Source organism: Strix uralensis, chromosome 5 (assembly GCF_047716275.1).
Source record: "Strix uralensis isolate ZFMK-TIS-50842 chromosome 5, bStrUra1, whole genome shotgun sequence".
Taxonomy (NCBI): Eukaryota; Metazoa; Chordata; class Aves; order Strigiformes; family Strigidae; genus Strix; species Strix uralensis.
In genome coordinates this window covers 84,549,831-84,565,764 of record NC_133976.1, presented here as the reverse complement: position 1 = coordinate 84,565,764, position 15,934 = coordinate 84,549,831, and the positions used below count along the sequence as shown (strand labels likewise).

Here is a 15,934-nt window from a genome sequence, read left to right as displayed (position 1 = left end):
GCTACCCATACAAAACATCCTGTGGTAACATTTCAGAATTGGCGCCTGTCCTTGTAAAACCGTATCTAAGCTGGCAAGGTCTTTTGAGCAGTTTGCAAGGAAATGCATATCTCCATGGCTGCAACCCCAAACGTAGATTAGCATCCCTTCAGAAGTGAGCTTTAATCTTGGAGATGATCTCCTGAGCTTCTTTTTCTATAGTGGCACATAGCTGATCTCCATACCTCATAGGACATAGATGGCTCCAGCATTGTCAGTATATTGTTCATTAGTTGTTAATCCTCTTGGTTCAGAAAGTGTTGATCAGATATTATTATATAATTTGAGCCTCATCAGGAGATGCTTTTAGGCATGTGGGAGGGAAGGAAACACAAAGTTTTGGAGAATCATCTTTTTCAGTGTAAAAGGGAAGAAGATATTCTTGGTTTAGTACATTTTTACTCTCTCTGAATTAGATAAAATTGCAGTTCTCCGAGTGATGAATCAAGTAGATGACGGGGAGATAATAGCTGTGCTGTTATCCCTGGAGAGAAGATACCAAAACTGAATGCTTTTCATTTGAAGGGGATGAACTGCCATAAAATGTTCAATGTAAGAAAAATTATACAGACTAGGATATTCCTCGTTCTTTCCTCAGAGCCTGACTACCCTGGTGAGTTAAAAACACTTTTGCTGCAAAAATGAGTTTGAAAACAGCATACCTCTGAAGTTAGAGGAATCCATACATGAGATACTTGGCCAATTAGCCCACATACTACTGGAGAATCCAAGACACAAGTTCGCCATTAGGTCATGGGCCACCTCAGAGATCATTTTCTGCAGCTATAGCACAGCAGTACTTCCACCTTCCTGCTCGGGCACCCCATAGAACTGCTCAGGGGATCACAAATTGCATGTGGTACTTGGGGTCCCAAAGAGATGGAAAAAGGTACTGCAAAAGGAAAGCACAGGGGAAGGCAGGGGACAAAGAGAATATGAGAGTCCCTCCATCACAGTTATGAGTTCAGTGGGGAAGATCTGTTCATGCTGTCATGGTTCCCTGAGGTTAACAACAATGGCGCCATGAAGCAATTCCAGAAACTCTTTAAGATCATAATATAACAGTGAGCCTGCCATTTTCCTATACAGATATAAGAAACAGAAGCGGTGTGATCTGAGCACAGAAAATCAGAGAATACAAAGATGAATGTTTTCTCATTCTAAGTGCTTTGGAGCCTGTGAATTATAAGTGACATTTGGTGGGAGGATGAAGACAGACTGGTTGGGTGGGAGTCTGAGCATCCATCTGGAGGTGGGGTGAAGGCTGCCCCTGTTGATTAATGCATAGAGCTGGTCTTTCAGGCTGGTGAGCCAAAGGTGGTAGCCGTATGTTGCTTTATGAGTCTGACTCTCCCCTTCAGATTGCAGCCTTGAGGCATAACTGAGTTAAGAACCTGAGGTTTTTTAAGTAAGCAATACACTACTAAGAGACTAATAAATCAATTAAACTATAATTAATCTAAAAGCACACACGACTATGAAGCTACTTATTATCATTCTTAAGTCTTATGAATCACACCCAACTACTGTTGAATCACAATTCTGTCTCCCTTCCCACTCTAAGTCTCTCCCTCCTTTTTTCACTCTCACACACCCAGTCTTTCAGACAAAGACGTGATGGAGTCTCCAGCAGGTTGTCAAGTAGGGGTTCCTCCAGCATCACTGTGGACTTGGATTCAAAGGTTGTCTTCATCACCATCTGTAGGTGTCCACACTCCTACTGACAAAAAGTCCTGTCCTCCTTTATGCTGTACCTGATTTTCTATCTTATCTCCCCATTTTCTATTTCTGGATGCATCTTTTCACCACCCTTGCACCTGTCTTTCTCCATCCAAACTCTTCTCAAATAAACAGTCTGTCCCCAGTTACTTTTTTCCTAGTTGGTCCCATTTCTGCTGCATCCATTCCCAAGTTTGGTGGCTTTTTCAGTGCTGTTACTTAGGCAATCTTGACTTTGTATGGTATTACTTGTATGATTGCCTGGGTACAGGTGACTTTGGAAGACTTTGCACTCCAAAACTCCCTTATCAGTATCCAGTTCACACTGGCATCATGTTGTTTACCATGTACACTCAGTAAGACAAATTATTTTATTTTAGCCTTGGCTCTTCTACCTAGTTCCAATGAAGCACAAGCACTTTCTTACCTTGTGCACAGTCTGCATACCACAGCACCAGAGTAACACGTTTTTCACAGTCTGGTTTTGTGGTCATGCAGCCTTGTTGTCCTTGAACTGGTTTTAATCACTTTCCTCATTGCCAGCAGAGGCCTTACCTAGTTATGAGGCTTGGTGTTCCACCAGGACCTCCTGCTTACACCTTATCACTCTGTAGTAGTGTCTACAGAAAGCTGTATGTCCGAAAGATGCTAACTTTATGGGCTATGTAGTTTGGGGCAGATCTTTAAGCATTGTTGGTTTTTTCCTAGGGAATCTGGGAAATTGATGGGCTGCCTTTAATGAATGTGGCAGAGCAGGTGAAGACTTAATGTAGAAATGAGTTGTACTTCCCTCAGTCAAATATAGAGTTAGGAAGTATAGCCACATGCAAGTAGTATTTGCAGAACATTGTGTATTTCTTATTTGTGAAACCACTATGTGGGATGAGAAGTGCCTTTCAGTACGAGTAGTTGGTTGTTGTATGTTCTGCTTGTTTCTTTTGCACTCCTTCAGCCAGGGTTTTTCACCAGTAGATTAAAGCATTAAAGGAATTTATAACCTCGTAGGACTAGGGCCAAGGACACAGGATCATTAACGGTAATCCCTACTCAGACAGATGGGGAGACTTTTGTGTATGAACTTTTTGTTGTTCAACCTAGTTGGAAACATTGCTCATTCTGGTGACACATGGGCAAGTGATTTGTTACACCTGAAATAATTAGCCAAAGTGCTCACTTTTCTGCCTTGTATGGACTGGGTAGCATAAAATTAACAGGTGCAATCTAGATCTAGAAGCTAAGGGCAGGGCAGGCATGAATTCCATTTCAGCTTACATGAATTCTGCTCTTTGGTCTCCATTGGAAGCAGTATGAGCTGAAAATATACTTGCAGAGAAAAGTAACTTTTCTATTAATAGATGTAGAGTATTTGGGGTATTTTGTGAGATGAAGACTGCATGTCAGTGTGAAAGATGTCTTGAGTCACAGTTCCTCTGATCAGAAAGTTTTAACATTATAGCTTTAGCTAGAACTATGAATAGGAGTGACAGAGATGGTAAGTTGGGCTTGTAATGGTTGATTACCCTTCAACAGTCTCTGAGAGATGCCAGAGTGAGCTAAAACCTGAGCTTGGCTTAAGGACACTTGATATGGCTTTCCTGATCCTCTTCAAAATGAGTGTGTGTTTCCTTCAATACTGAAATATCTGGATTTCTCTACCATTAAAACAAACAAACAAAAAAACCTCTTACTGCAAACAAAATTCATTCTGATCTTTTACTGCTTTAAAGAGGAAGATTCTTGGAGGGTGCGTGAAACATCATCTGGCTTGTCTCTTACCATCAGCCCTGTCAGAACATTCTAGTCGGGTACAACTGCAACAACAGGGTAGGGAGAAAATTTTCACATGGTGTAACTGAGCCATCTGTGGCAACGCTCTGATCTTTGTACCGGGAAGTGAGCGACATCTGCTCCTGGGAGAAGTGTTACTATCACAAGCTGACGTTAAATGGCCCTCCTAACAACAGGTATCTTTATTCTGAAACAAGACTACACCTCCTGCTTGATGAGACACAAGCTAGTGGAAAAGGCCGGTATGGACTTCATGGGCCAAATTTGCCTTTTCCTTACATCTGGATAATTTTACATAGTTCAGTGGAATTGCTTATATTTTTTTCATATCCATGCCAGGAAGAGGTGAATTTTAAAAATGTTTATTATGGGCAGAACCAATTGATTCAAACACTGTCAAAAGAGGTCTCAAATACAGAAAGCAGTCCATATTTTGTATAACATGCAAATAGTTTGGATTCAGAGAGAAGGTCTGAGCTGTGAATCCAGCTGTCGGGCTTGAATGTGGGCTTCTGCAACCATTTCTGAAGGGTTTGCATGGATTCTTCTGAGAACTGACCATAATAAACTGGCATTAAGTACATCTGGTCTCTGGTAAGAGTGGTCCTTGCTCGGCCACACTACATTGTAAGTAGCTGGACACTATTTGGACAGATGGTTCTATCTTCTTAAAGAAGTTTTAAATTCCCTAAGCTGAAGGCTCCTTGGATAGAAATCAAGGATTACTTGTAACTCTACTTGCTTGCTTGCTTTAAATAGAGACACTACAGAAAATCAGTTTATAATGGTTAAGTCATCCTTTCTTAGATGTTTTCTTAGAATCTTATCTGTTTTCTTCTTCACTGGACTCAGTCTCTTTTTCACAAGTGCTTTCACTTCTTGTAATGTTCCTGCTCTTCATATTAGTCTCATAAACTGCATTACCTTCTGATCATCTCCCAGTTTATACATACCTGGTCAGCCAGGTGTGTAGCTCTGCCTGGCCTGTCTCTCCCTACTAAGGCTCCAAGTGGAAGGGAGTCATATCTGAAAGCACGCTTTGCAGCTGCTGCCTACGTGTGGTCCCCTCACCTCCCCAAAACCCCACTCCACACCATCTGTGTGACTATACACATGAAACTTATATTTTCAGAGGGGAGGAACCTCAGAGTTCTGCACCTGTGATATAGAACATGTTTTAATGTAATTATAAGTGAGAATGCATTAGAGATCACACTGTCTAGCTGCTATACCAATCTCCACAGACTCCTAAAAATCAACCTGATTTTCATTACATACTTCCAAATGGGAAAGTAATTTTTGGTCATTTCTTTAAATGACTTTCAAAGTCTTTCTTGGTCATTTATTTAAATATCTTCAAGAAGTAGTCATCTGTGTTTGGCACAGCCTTTGCTCCTGGCTGGTTAGCCCTGGGGACTCAGCAAACACTCCCGAAGTTCCCTGGTGCCCAAGCAAATCTGGCAGTGAAACTTCAAAGATCTGTAATTAACGCAACAGGTATGGAAAAGCAGATTCAGATCCTGTGTCTGGATAACTCTGTATTTGCTAACATTTCCAAGTACGTACAGTGATTCTCTAAGTAATGGGCAGTGAATTCTGCATGGCAGGAATTGAGGAAGGAAAGATGGATGTAGCCAAGTGCACCTGTCATCCTTTAGCAGATGGCTTCCCTTGCACCTATGTCCACACCGGGGCATAGCTACCAAGGAGGGATGAGAAGGAAAACAGTTCTGGAAAACGCATGGGAAGAAACATGTTAAATGCTTCCTGTAGGAAAAGCTCCAAGTGTTACAATCCTCCTTCCCTGCACTTAAATTGTTCCCCTGTTTTAAATGTCAAGCATACCATCAAATGCTGATAGTGATATCTAAGTACCACACAGGGGCACGAGAGATGTCTGTGATGAATGTAAGAAAGCTCCATATTCTATCTGTGACTTGTCCACCCACCTATAAGATGGTACTAGAGACCACAGAAAGCTTTTCCATGTCTGTCAAGTCCCTAACGCTCCTGTCTACAACGCCTGGATCTGAAAAGAGCTCCTTTCACTGTTCCAGATTAACTGACATGTAACCCAAGCAGTCTTGCTAGAAAACAGCAGGCTTTGTCAGCAGCCAATTTTCAAGGAAATTGGCTGTTTAAAACCACATCCTAAGTAGCTGGCTATACATATTAGCTTTCGCTGACCTATATTGAAATTTACTGTCATCTCTTTGTTTCTGTAGTCTTTATCTTTAAATAATCAGCTGTTTTGTTTACTAGATGTTGGTCATGGGTACTGTATTTCCACTACATTAGCTCTACTCAGGGGAAAGTAATAGCTCTAGATTGAAGCATAAGCCGTTTGTTTTCCTATAATGAGGAACACTCTGCTGCATGCTTTCTAACTGATTAGATGAATTATGCTTTATTTGCCTTGAGAAGAACCATACTTAAAAGCAACTTTCTGAAGAGGAAATGAGGCAGAGAGTGCACAAGGGAAAAAAGGGTCTATCCCCATTAATGCTGCCTGAGCTGCCTTTTCACACATTTCATGACTGAGCAATCCTGATGCTTATTGCTGGAAATGTACCAGCCTAAAAATTAATTGCAGGCTAATTACTTTGTGTCAAGAAGCTGCCCAATTATTTCTCAGATTTGCTACAATGGCAAGTCTAAAAGTAGCTATGTACCTTCCTTCCTTCAGGACTGTATTGGAGGATTTTATCAGTGGCAAACACAACTGGAATAAGCCCTTTCATCAGAATGAAACTGCAGAAATCAGGTGTTTTTTAAAGAGTTATTTTTATGACTTTGGTACCTTCAGTGGTTTAAATTTGTGGTGGCCACTCATCCATTTATGATACTGCCACTGAAATCGCAGAGGGATGGATATATGCGCCACGGTGTTACTCTGTGTATCTGTATATAGACTGTTCCCTGGCATTTATACACCAGTGCTCTGTTCAGAAGAGGGATTTCAAACACCTTGCTTTTAAAATTATTCCACACACCCAATGAATACCTCATCCTGTAAAGGGACTGTTGCCACAATGTTTTACCCCTTTGCCTATGTGTTGCTTAGAATAAATTATATTGCCTGTACAGAAGCAACTCATGCTTATATTCTCCTGAATTATGCTAAGCAATCCCTTCCACTGCTTTATCTGAAAGGACAGAAGCTTTTTGCCTTTTTTTTTTTTTTTTTTTTTAAATTGAACTCTCTCAACCTGAATCTTCACAGTAGTTCCTCATATATGAGATTCATTTTGTGGGAATTCTCTGATATTTCTCCATTTTAATTTTTCTCATACAGTAATGCCTTGAAATGTGCATACTATAATGTAAGTTACCATCTTTTGATAATCCTCCTTGAGAAGCCTAATATCCAGCACCTATCAAACACACCTGGCCCCACTCTGCACCAGAGACAACCATTTTTATTGGTCTTACCGAAAAAAAAATAAAGTTGGCAACATCTGGTTAAAATAATGTCATTTGGATGCCTCGACTGATCATTGGTTTTGTACCACAGAAGGAAAAAAGTTATCTTTGTAGGCCACGCTTAGAAACTTGATGCTTTCTGGGTTAGTCACCAGAGTGTCTGGCCCTGGTCTGGCAGAGGGAGAGCCATGAGTGCTATCACAGAAGAGACAACTTGTTGCTGAAAGGATCCACAGCGAGTCACAGACTCCGCTGATGTCACGGTGAAGAGCAGTAGCTCACTGTCACCACAGCTTGTATGGCTGGGACATGTTCATTCGGCGCTTTGGAAGATGAATCCTTCACATCAGGGGAGAGCACAAGAAATAGTGTTAGATAATGTCACCGAGCAAACAGGAGAACTGTCTTCTCTCCTGCTGTGTTTCTCAGTGAAGTGCCATCCTTGATGGTGCCTGTTACAATAAGTTGATTTTTAAGGGTGAGGACTGACAGATCCGAAAAAGGGAATGACTACCCCGGCTTCTCTGAAAGGCAGTTATAAGACCAAACTCCTGCAAGTTCATTTTTAAAGTTGACCACATCTTAGGCACTCTACTTGTCATTATTTTGTATTTGCTTCACTGAAAATGTCTCCTGAGGAAAACGCAAAGCCTTTGGCATTTTACATTGTTCAGTGGTTCCTTTATTTTTCAGCAGCACTGTTCCATAGATGTGCAATTTGCCATTTCGTTGAGGTTTTTGTGTCTTTGTGGTATGGAAAATTTTTGATTGAAAGATCGATGGGCAGAAATCTCTCTGAACTATTACATGCTTTAAAGCTAGAGCAGATAATATAGAGAGTCACAGATGTCCTTTGGGAAGGGAGGTCAAATCTTAAGTGGACAGGAATAGGGAAAGAGAGGCCCATCAAACACACTCAAATATAATGTTGGGAGAAATTTTAGAAGTCCTGTTTTCATAATAAGTGCTTGACAATGTAAATTGAAACTACAGAGGTTAGATTAGAAGTGGGATTGTCTGATTATAAGATAAGAAAAAATCAGCAAATTTCAGATTGAAATTCTCACCTCTGTTGAGGGGCAGCACAGCCTATGCAAAACTTGCATCCTATTTTGTGGTTTAAAATGAGAATAGCAGCTGTTAGGTTCCTTTATTCTGTTTTGGTCAAGGCAGCAGTGTTGCCCCTGTAATGCATTAGGATGCTCAAAAAGACACTGATATCAGGATACATTATTGGTGATTTCTCTCAGCTTAGTTAATACTGGATACAGTTGATCAACTTGAAATCAAACATCTTTCCTTTCTCTTCACTATAATTCTGTGGTAATTAATATATCACTTCTGGAGTATTGTGACTTGGCCAGTGTTTTCAAGGGGTTCCAACAAGTACAGCACGCCAGCCCACTTCTACCCTTGAATACGTTTTGTATTGGCAGACAGCTTCTAAAAAGAAAAGAAGCAATCCTTAGGCCTCAGGCAGTTACTGGGGATTTATTATATATGCTCTGGGTGAGTTAATCAGAATTTAGAGATGCAATTACTGTTTACCTGCAGACCAAGCATCATCTTTATGAGAGATTGCACACGAGCAAACCCTGATGAGTCACAAAATGGGAAGGTTTCTCAGAGAACCCATGTAAGACCAAAGCTTCTTGTAAGAGATTTAGGAACAATTTGCCAAGGCGATCAGCTCCGGTGCAGTTCTACAGCGGGGTGGGGGGGGTCGCAGCGTGCAAGGAGGGGTTTCCTGAGCCGGGGGAACCCCAGGGGAGTGTGGAGACCAGCCAGGAGCTGGCAGTTCTCATGAGAACAAGCAGCTGATGAGGCGTGGGCAGGGCTAGGAGTAATGGCTGCCACCCCCCCACTCCCACAACAGGCAGCCCCAGGGAGCGCCAGGGACCAGGAGCGCTGCCAACAGAGCGGGAAAACAGGGCATGGTGCCTCATTTGGGGGTGGCATGGCAGATCCCACAGGAGGGCGGCTCTTCGAAGGAGGAACATTCCACTGGCCGAGTGGAGAGACTTGAAGTTCACCTAACCCAGCAATGGGGCATCGTTCTGTGGCCATCTGCACAGGCCAAGGACACTCATCCTGCCTGACCCCCAGGGCAGGATGGCGGGCGCTCATCTGAGAGCAAAGGCCGCATCTCCGGCTAGGGGATCTGCACCATCTACCCCAGCGGTGGCCGATGCCTCCATCCAGACAGAGCTGCTGAGGGGAAGGGCAGCCGTGCAGACCTCAGGCTGCAGGATGGGCCCAGACCTTCCCCCTGGGGCAGGGACAGGCAGCAGACCTGCCTGCAAAAGGTGTGCCCAGGTGGGGGACTCCTGCAGCAGGTGGCTGAGCTGCGGGAGGCGGTGAGAAGGCCATGGAGCATCAGGAAGGCTGAGGAGGAGTTGGATACCTGGTTCCAAGCACAGTCTGCGGTGGACACACAGCCCATGGACACACTGCCAAAAACTCCCCCACTGGCACACATGAAAGGAAGGGGGGGTCAATAATGCAGAAGAATGGAAGCTGCCATGGCAAGGACCTGCAGGAGGAAGAAACTTCCCCCAAAGCCTGAGGTGCCTTTGCAGAACCTCTTCACCACTCTGCAGACTGAAGAGAAAATACCCATCCCATCAGGAGAGACACTGGAGCTGAGTAAGGCGCCCGGTCTGCTCCCTGAGTAACAGCCAGCACAACTAGGAAAAGGCAACGGGTGATAGCGGTGAGTGACTCTCTTCTGAGAGGTGTGGAGGCACCATCTGCCAACCTGATGCACTCTAGAGAGGTGTGCTGCTTACTGGGGGCTCATATCAGAGATGTCACCAAGAGACTGCCGAGCTTCATACAGTCTACTGACTATTATCTGCTGCTGTTGTTTCACGTGGGCACCAGTGATACACCCAGGAACAGTCTGAAGAGTATCAAGAGGGATTACAGAGCCCTGAGAGCGGTGGTAATGGACTCGTGGGTGCAGGTAGTTTTTTCATCAGTCCTCCTGGGCAAAGGCAAGGGTTTTGAAAGGGCCAGTTGAATCTGACAAATTAACAGTTGGTTACAGGACTGGTGCCACAGCAGGGATTCAGGTACTTAGACCATGGGACACTCGCTTTGAGAAACCTGGTCTACTGGGGGCTGATGAGGTCCATCTGTCAGAGAAGGGGAAGAGCATCTTTGGTCACAGGCTTGCCAAGCTGGTGAAGAGGGCTTTAAACTAAAGTTGCTGGGGGCGAGGAACCTCAATCTATCCCACTCCTACCAGCTTGATGCTGGTGCCAGCAATAGATGCCCAGAGCCTGGAGAGGGATCACAGGTCAGCGGCAGAGTACCTGAAGAGCAGCACAAAGGAATTCCAGCCATTAAGTCAGCTTCATCGGGGGCCCAACTTAAATGCCTCTATGTAAATGCACGTAGCATGGGGAATAAATAAGAGGAGCTGGAGATGCACACACACCTGCAGGGCTATGATCTTATTGGCATCATGGAGACATGGTGGGATGGCTCCTATGACTGGAGTGTTGGAATGGAAGGGTACAGGCTCTAGGAGGGACAGACAGGGGAGACGAGGAGCGGGGGTCACCCTCTATGTCAATGACCAGCTGGAGTGCATGGACCCCTGCCTGGGGATGGATGAGGAGCTGACTGAGAGCTTATGGATCAGGATTAAAGCGAGGGCAGGGATGGGAAATGTTATAGTGGGGGTCTGCTACAGGCCACCTGAGCAGGAAGACTGATCAGATGAGGCCCTCTATAGACAGATAGGAGCAGCCTCACATTCACAAGCCCTGGTCATCATGGGGGACTTCAACCACCCCAATATTCATTGGAAGGGCAACAGTGCAGTGCATAAGCAATCCAGGAGGTTCCTGGAATGCATTGATGATAACTTCCTTCTCCAAGTGATAGAGGAGCCAATGAGGAGAGGTGCTATGCTGGATCTTATTCTCACCAACAAGGGGCTGGTGGGGAGTGTGAAGCTCAAGGGCAGCCTTGGCTGCAGTGACCATGAAATGGTAGACTTCAAGATCCTTAGAGCAGAAAGGAGGATGCACAGCAAGCTCACTGTTGTGGACTTCAGGTGAGCAGACTTTGGCCTCTTCAGGGATCTGCTTACTAGAGTAGCATGGGATAAGGTCCTAGAGGGAAGAGGGGCCCAAGGAAGCTGGTTAATATTCAAGGATGACCTCCTGCAGGCTCAGGAGTGATGCACCCCAACAAAGAATAAGTCAGGTAAAAATACCAGGAGGCTGCATGGGTGGACAAGGAGCTCCTGGACAAGCTCAAACACAAAAAGGAAGCCTTCAGAGGGTGGAAGCAAGGACGGATAGCCTGTGAGGAATACAAAGAAATTGTCTGAGCAGCCAGGGATCAGGTTAGGAAGGTCAAAGCTCTGATAGAATTAAATCTGTCCACGGACATCAAAGGCAACAAAAAAAGCTTCTATAGGTGTGTCAGTGATAAAAGGAAGACTAGAGAAAATGTGGGCCCTCTCCAGAAGGAAATGGGAGACCTGGCTACGCAGGATATGGAGAAGGCTGAGGTACTCAATAACTTTTTTACCTCAGTCTTCACTGGCAAGTGCTCCAGCCACACCGCCCAAGTCACAGAAGGCAAAGGCAGGGACTGGAAGAATGAAAAACTGCCCGCTGGAGGAGAAGATCAGGTTCGAGACCATGTAAGGAACCTGAAGGTGCACAAGTCCATGGACCTGATGAGACGCATCCACGAGTCCTGAGGGAACCTGAAGTGGCTAAGCCACCATCCATCATATTTGAGAAGTCATGGCAGTCTGGTGGTTCAGCTCTGTGGCCACCAACATAAGAAAGACATGGACCTGCTTGAGCAGGTCTGGAGAAGGCCACAAAGATGATCGGGGGCTGGAGCCCCTCCCTTATGAGGACAGGCTTAGAGAATTGGGGTTGTTCAGCCTGGAGAAGAGAAGGTTCTGGGGAGACCTTAGAGCGGCCTTCCAGTACTTTAAAGGAAAGCTGGGGCTGGACTTTTTATCAGGGAGCGTAGGGATAGGATGAGGAGTAATGGTTTTAAACTGAAAGAGGGTAGATTTAGATTAGATAGAAGGAAAAAATTATTTACTGTGAGTGTGGTGAGACACTGGCACAGGTTGCCCAGAGAAGCTGTGGCTGCCCCCTCCCTGTAAGGGTTCAAGGCCAGGTTGGACGGGGCTTTGAGCAACCTGGTCTAGTGGAAGGTGTCCCTGCCTGTGGCAGGGGGGTTGGACTAGATGATCTTCAAGGTCCCTTCCAACCCAAACCATTCTGTGAGTCTATGATTCTATCTGAAAACTGAAGTTGAGCAATTGACTTCCAAGCTTGTCCAGGCTGCAGATGCAGTCACCTCTGTACTGGAGCTAACTCCAAAACTCAGAGCCTTGCTTCAGGATCCAACTTGGCCTTGGCCATTCTGTGATTCTGTGATTTATGTTAAGCACTCCTTGAGCTATAGGAAGCAGTATAGAATAAGCTGCATTTGTTTTGTCTTTAAATCTTCTTGCACTTTCCTGTAAAGCACTGACAAGTCTGAAATCTTCAGATGCCAAAGAAGAGGCAGCAGATTTTGATTAAACAGCTGCTCCTGTTATCTGATTTAATAGTGGAGATGAACTGAATGTTCTTGTGATCCAGAAGGTTTCCAAAGCAGTATGCTGATTTGTGAGCTTGCATTTGGAAATTGCCTTCATCCTTCAGAGAAATGCAGTGAATCACTGGAGGGGGTGAAAAACTACAGCTGTTGAGTGGCGTGTGGTAGTAGGCAATACCTAGCAGTAGGCACAGAAACTGAAGGGGGTATTATCTACAGTGGGAACATCAGGAGGAGACGGCATGTAGGCAGAATAAAACTGTCTAAAATTGAGCAAGGCTGGCACTGCAGAAATACTACTCTTCCTTTTATATACCAAGACTGAAATGGAGAAAGAGCTGATTCATTCTTTCTCTGCATTATTTACGCCAAAGTAAAACAAGTCTAAAATAACTCTCATAGGGTGGAGTTTTTCACTCTCTTTGCAATAGAACGAATGCAGAATTGTTCCTAAAACTCTTACAAGATAGCTTTGCTCTTACATGGGTTCTCTGGGAAACCTTTCCATTTTGTATCTCATCAGGATTTGCTTGTGTGTGATCTCTCATGAGACCATGCATATTTGGACTGCCAATCTAGCATCCTCTTGTTAGAAGACAAGGTTTTTACGGACAGTAATGCTGCTAATACTCGGTTCTGAAAATGAGTCATTGGGAATAGATTTCTACAGTCCAGCTGGCTCTCACCAACATCTTTGCCCACAATCAGCTTTCTGTCTAGAAATCTATTCTCTGGCCTAGACTACATTGCTGAAATATGCATGTAGTTGGGTGCAACTGAGAGAAATGAAATTATATTATCATGTCCTAACTTCTGTTAACTTGCTAAAGTTTCAGGTTTATGAAGGATGTGCAGCTGTGTGTTAAAGAAGAATACATGGAGTCAAGTACAGAGTGTGCTGCATAGTGGTGAAGGCTAATGATTTTCTTATCGCTTCTTTATCCCTAAGAACATCGAGGTTTATCTAGATTTGATTGTCAGATAAGCAGAAAGATGGTCATCCCGCAGTGAAACAAGAAAATATTGCTATTAAGTATCAATTTAATGTTTCACGTCTTTTAGCATGTTTAATTTATGTCACAAAATATCCACTCTTACATAAGCACTGGGCAAATCAAAGGCAGAACAATCTCTAGGAAAACAAGAGGCTGTGATATTAAAGATTTACCAACTTGGTGTTGCTGGGGAGTAAGCTAAAGAGTGGAGGAAACACCCAAAAAACACAGAGCTACTGAGAAGCCAGCTGGCCCATCCTCCTGCCCCAAGGCAGGTTCAGGTATTCCATGCCTTTCCTGGCAATGCTTATCTCAAGAGTTCTTAAATGCCTCCAAAGACGGTGGCCCACAGCATCCACTAGCAATTTGTTCCAGTACTTAGTCATTCCTGTCAGTAGGCCACACCTTTGAAGTGTGGTTATCCTTTGAAATCTAGATTATACCTCTTCAGATCCCACAGCCTCTCTGTTCTGTTTATTCTTTCTACCCTTCTTGTTGTCACTCTGCCCCCCCCCACCCCCCCCTTCCAAAAAAAGGAGCTTTTTGGACTTAACTGTTACTATTATTTCAGTTGAAGTTGCTCAGATACAATAATGCTGGCCAGCAATACAACGCCCTTAGAACAGATGCTTCTCAAACTAGAGATGATTTTTTTCAAATCCTACTCCAGCAAACTCACATAGTGTTTTGAAATTCAGGCTTCATCTTCTTTGCCTGTGAGATTTACCAAATAAAAGATCTCCAGGTGGAACCTGCAGTAGCTGTCTGCCTTCATGGTACAAACAGAACTGCACCCAGACCTGCTATACTGTTATCAGTGACCCTGAGCTACTCACAGAGTGAAAATGGGAACTGAGGAAACTGCTGTTTTCACATAGACACCTTTCAGGCAATGACAGTGTTGGTTTCCTTTTCCTTCCAGAAGGTTTGTGCACAGTTGTCTTGCTGTTCAGGGTACCGGGTGTCTTGGCTCTTAGGCAAAGCAGGGTATCAAATACTGGTTTTGGACAAGTCATCAGACAGAACAGTGTATGGAAATGTAGGGATCTTTTAGTGGACAGCTGCACAGTCTGTCATTCTGCAGAAGGCTGGGCAGAAAACATGTATTGGAAAGAGCTATGGATCATACTCAGGAGAAAAGGGCTGGAAGACAGCTTGAGAGGTTGCACACTTGTCCAGTCATGCAAAATTGCTGGTGGCAGTCGACAGCTTTAGCAGTATGGGTTATTGTGATTCCCCATCTTTCCATCCCAAAGGCAGTTCCCCACAGGACTCATCTGACATGAACAAAGAGTGACAGTAGGCAAGGAGCAGCAAAGGAAGTAGAGGAGCCAGAATGTGCCCTGTTCCTAGCCTCTCCTCACGGCCTTTGTAAAACCATCAAGAAAATTGCTTGAGTCTAATGCTTCCAGGCTTTCCGACTCCATACTCTGCCCTACTCCTTTTCAGCTCCTGTTATGGTCCTACAGGCAGCCTTTGAGGTCAAATCGCAAGTGGTTGCAGGAGATGTGGAGACACAGGGATTTCAGTGGCCATCCTAGGGAATGAGTGGTGCAGAGAAGATTCTTTCATTTCTTCAGGGCAATGCATTGCCTCCTGTATTTTTATTGTTTCCCCTGTGAGGTTTTCCTATGGGAGGGAACAAGTGAATTAACTATTTTATCATCTCACTTGTGTCATCCCTCTGAAAGAAGGCATTCTCTTTTGTGCCAATTTCATTGTTTGATGTAATCAGACTGGCTACTAATCAAAGTGATCTCAGTAGCCTAATTCTCTACCTGATCTCTCTCTGTTTGTGCTTCAAGGTCTTTGACAGGGTCCGAGAAGATTGCCCTAATTTCCACGAGAAGATTAAGCCTATTAATGCTGAACTCTGTCAGCCCAAGCTGGCCATCAGTGCTGAAGATGAAGAGGAGCTTCTGACCCGGGTCAATATTGTCTTCCACTGTGCGGCAACGGTTCGCTTTGATGAACCCCTGAAGTATGTCCTGCTTTCTGTATTTGCTAAGCATGATTCAGAATGCATGATAGCCCATAACACACCATTTAGTTCATCGCCCGTATAGCTGCGGTAATAATTCTCCGATTACGTTTTCATGCTACATGTGGTTCCGCGCTGAATGTGCGGTGTAAACGCTCTGAAAAATGTCATGTGCATATGCACGTCAAAAGTGAAGTATCTTGGCAGATTTCCATGGGAACAGAAGGAAGTACTGCAAGCTTGGGTTGTAATATTGTAAGGGAGTTAAGTATGACCTAAAATTGGGATAGAGAAAAGTGTGGTTTAGGTCAAGAGGGAGATGTTTTGGCAGAACTAGCTGGAGACAGCTTGAAGTGAAACTATGTTGTGTCTGTCTCTAAAGCTAGTGTTAATGGCCTTTCTT

At 44.2% G+C, this 15,934-nt stretch overlaps 1 protein-coding gene across 7 annotated transcripts in view; it reads left to right on the top strand.

Moving 5' to 3' along the window:
* Positions 1-15,934, top strand: part of FAR2 (fatty acyl-CoA reductase 2) — a 156,914-nt gene that overhangs the window by 102,163 nt on the left and 38,817 nt on the right. For all 7 annotated transcript variants that reach the window (XM_074872052.1, XM_074872051.1, XM_074872053.1 and 4 more), the window contains one exon: positions 15,356-15,531. In XM_074872052.1, the coding sequence (XP_074728153.1) occupies positions 15,356-15,531 (176 nt within the window). The remainder of the gene's footprint in view (positions 1-15,355; positions 15,532-15,934) is intronic.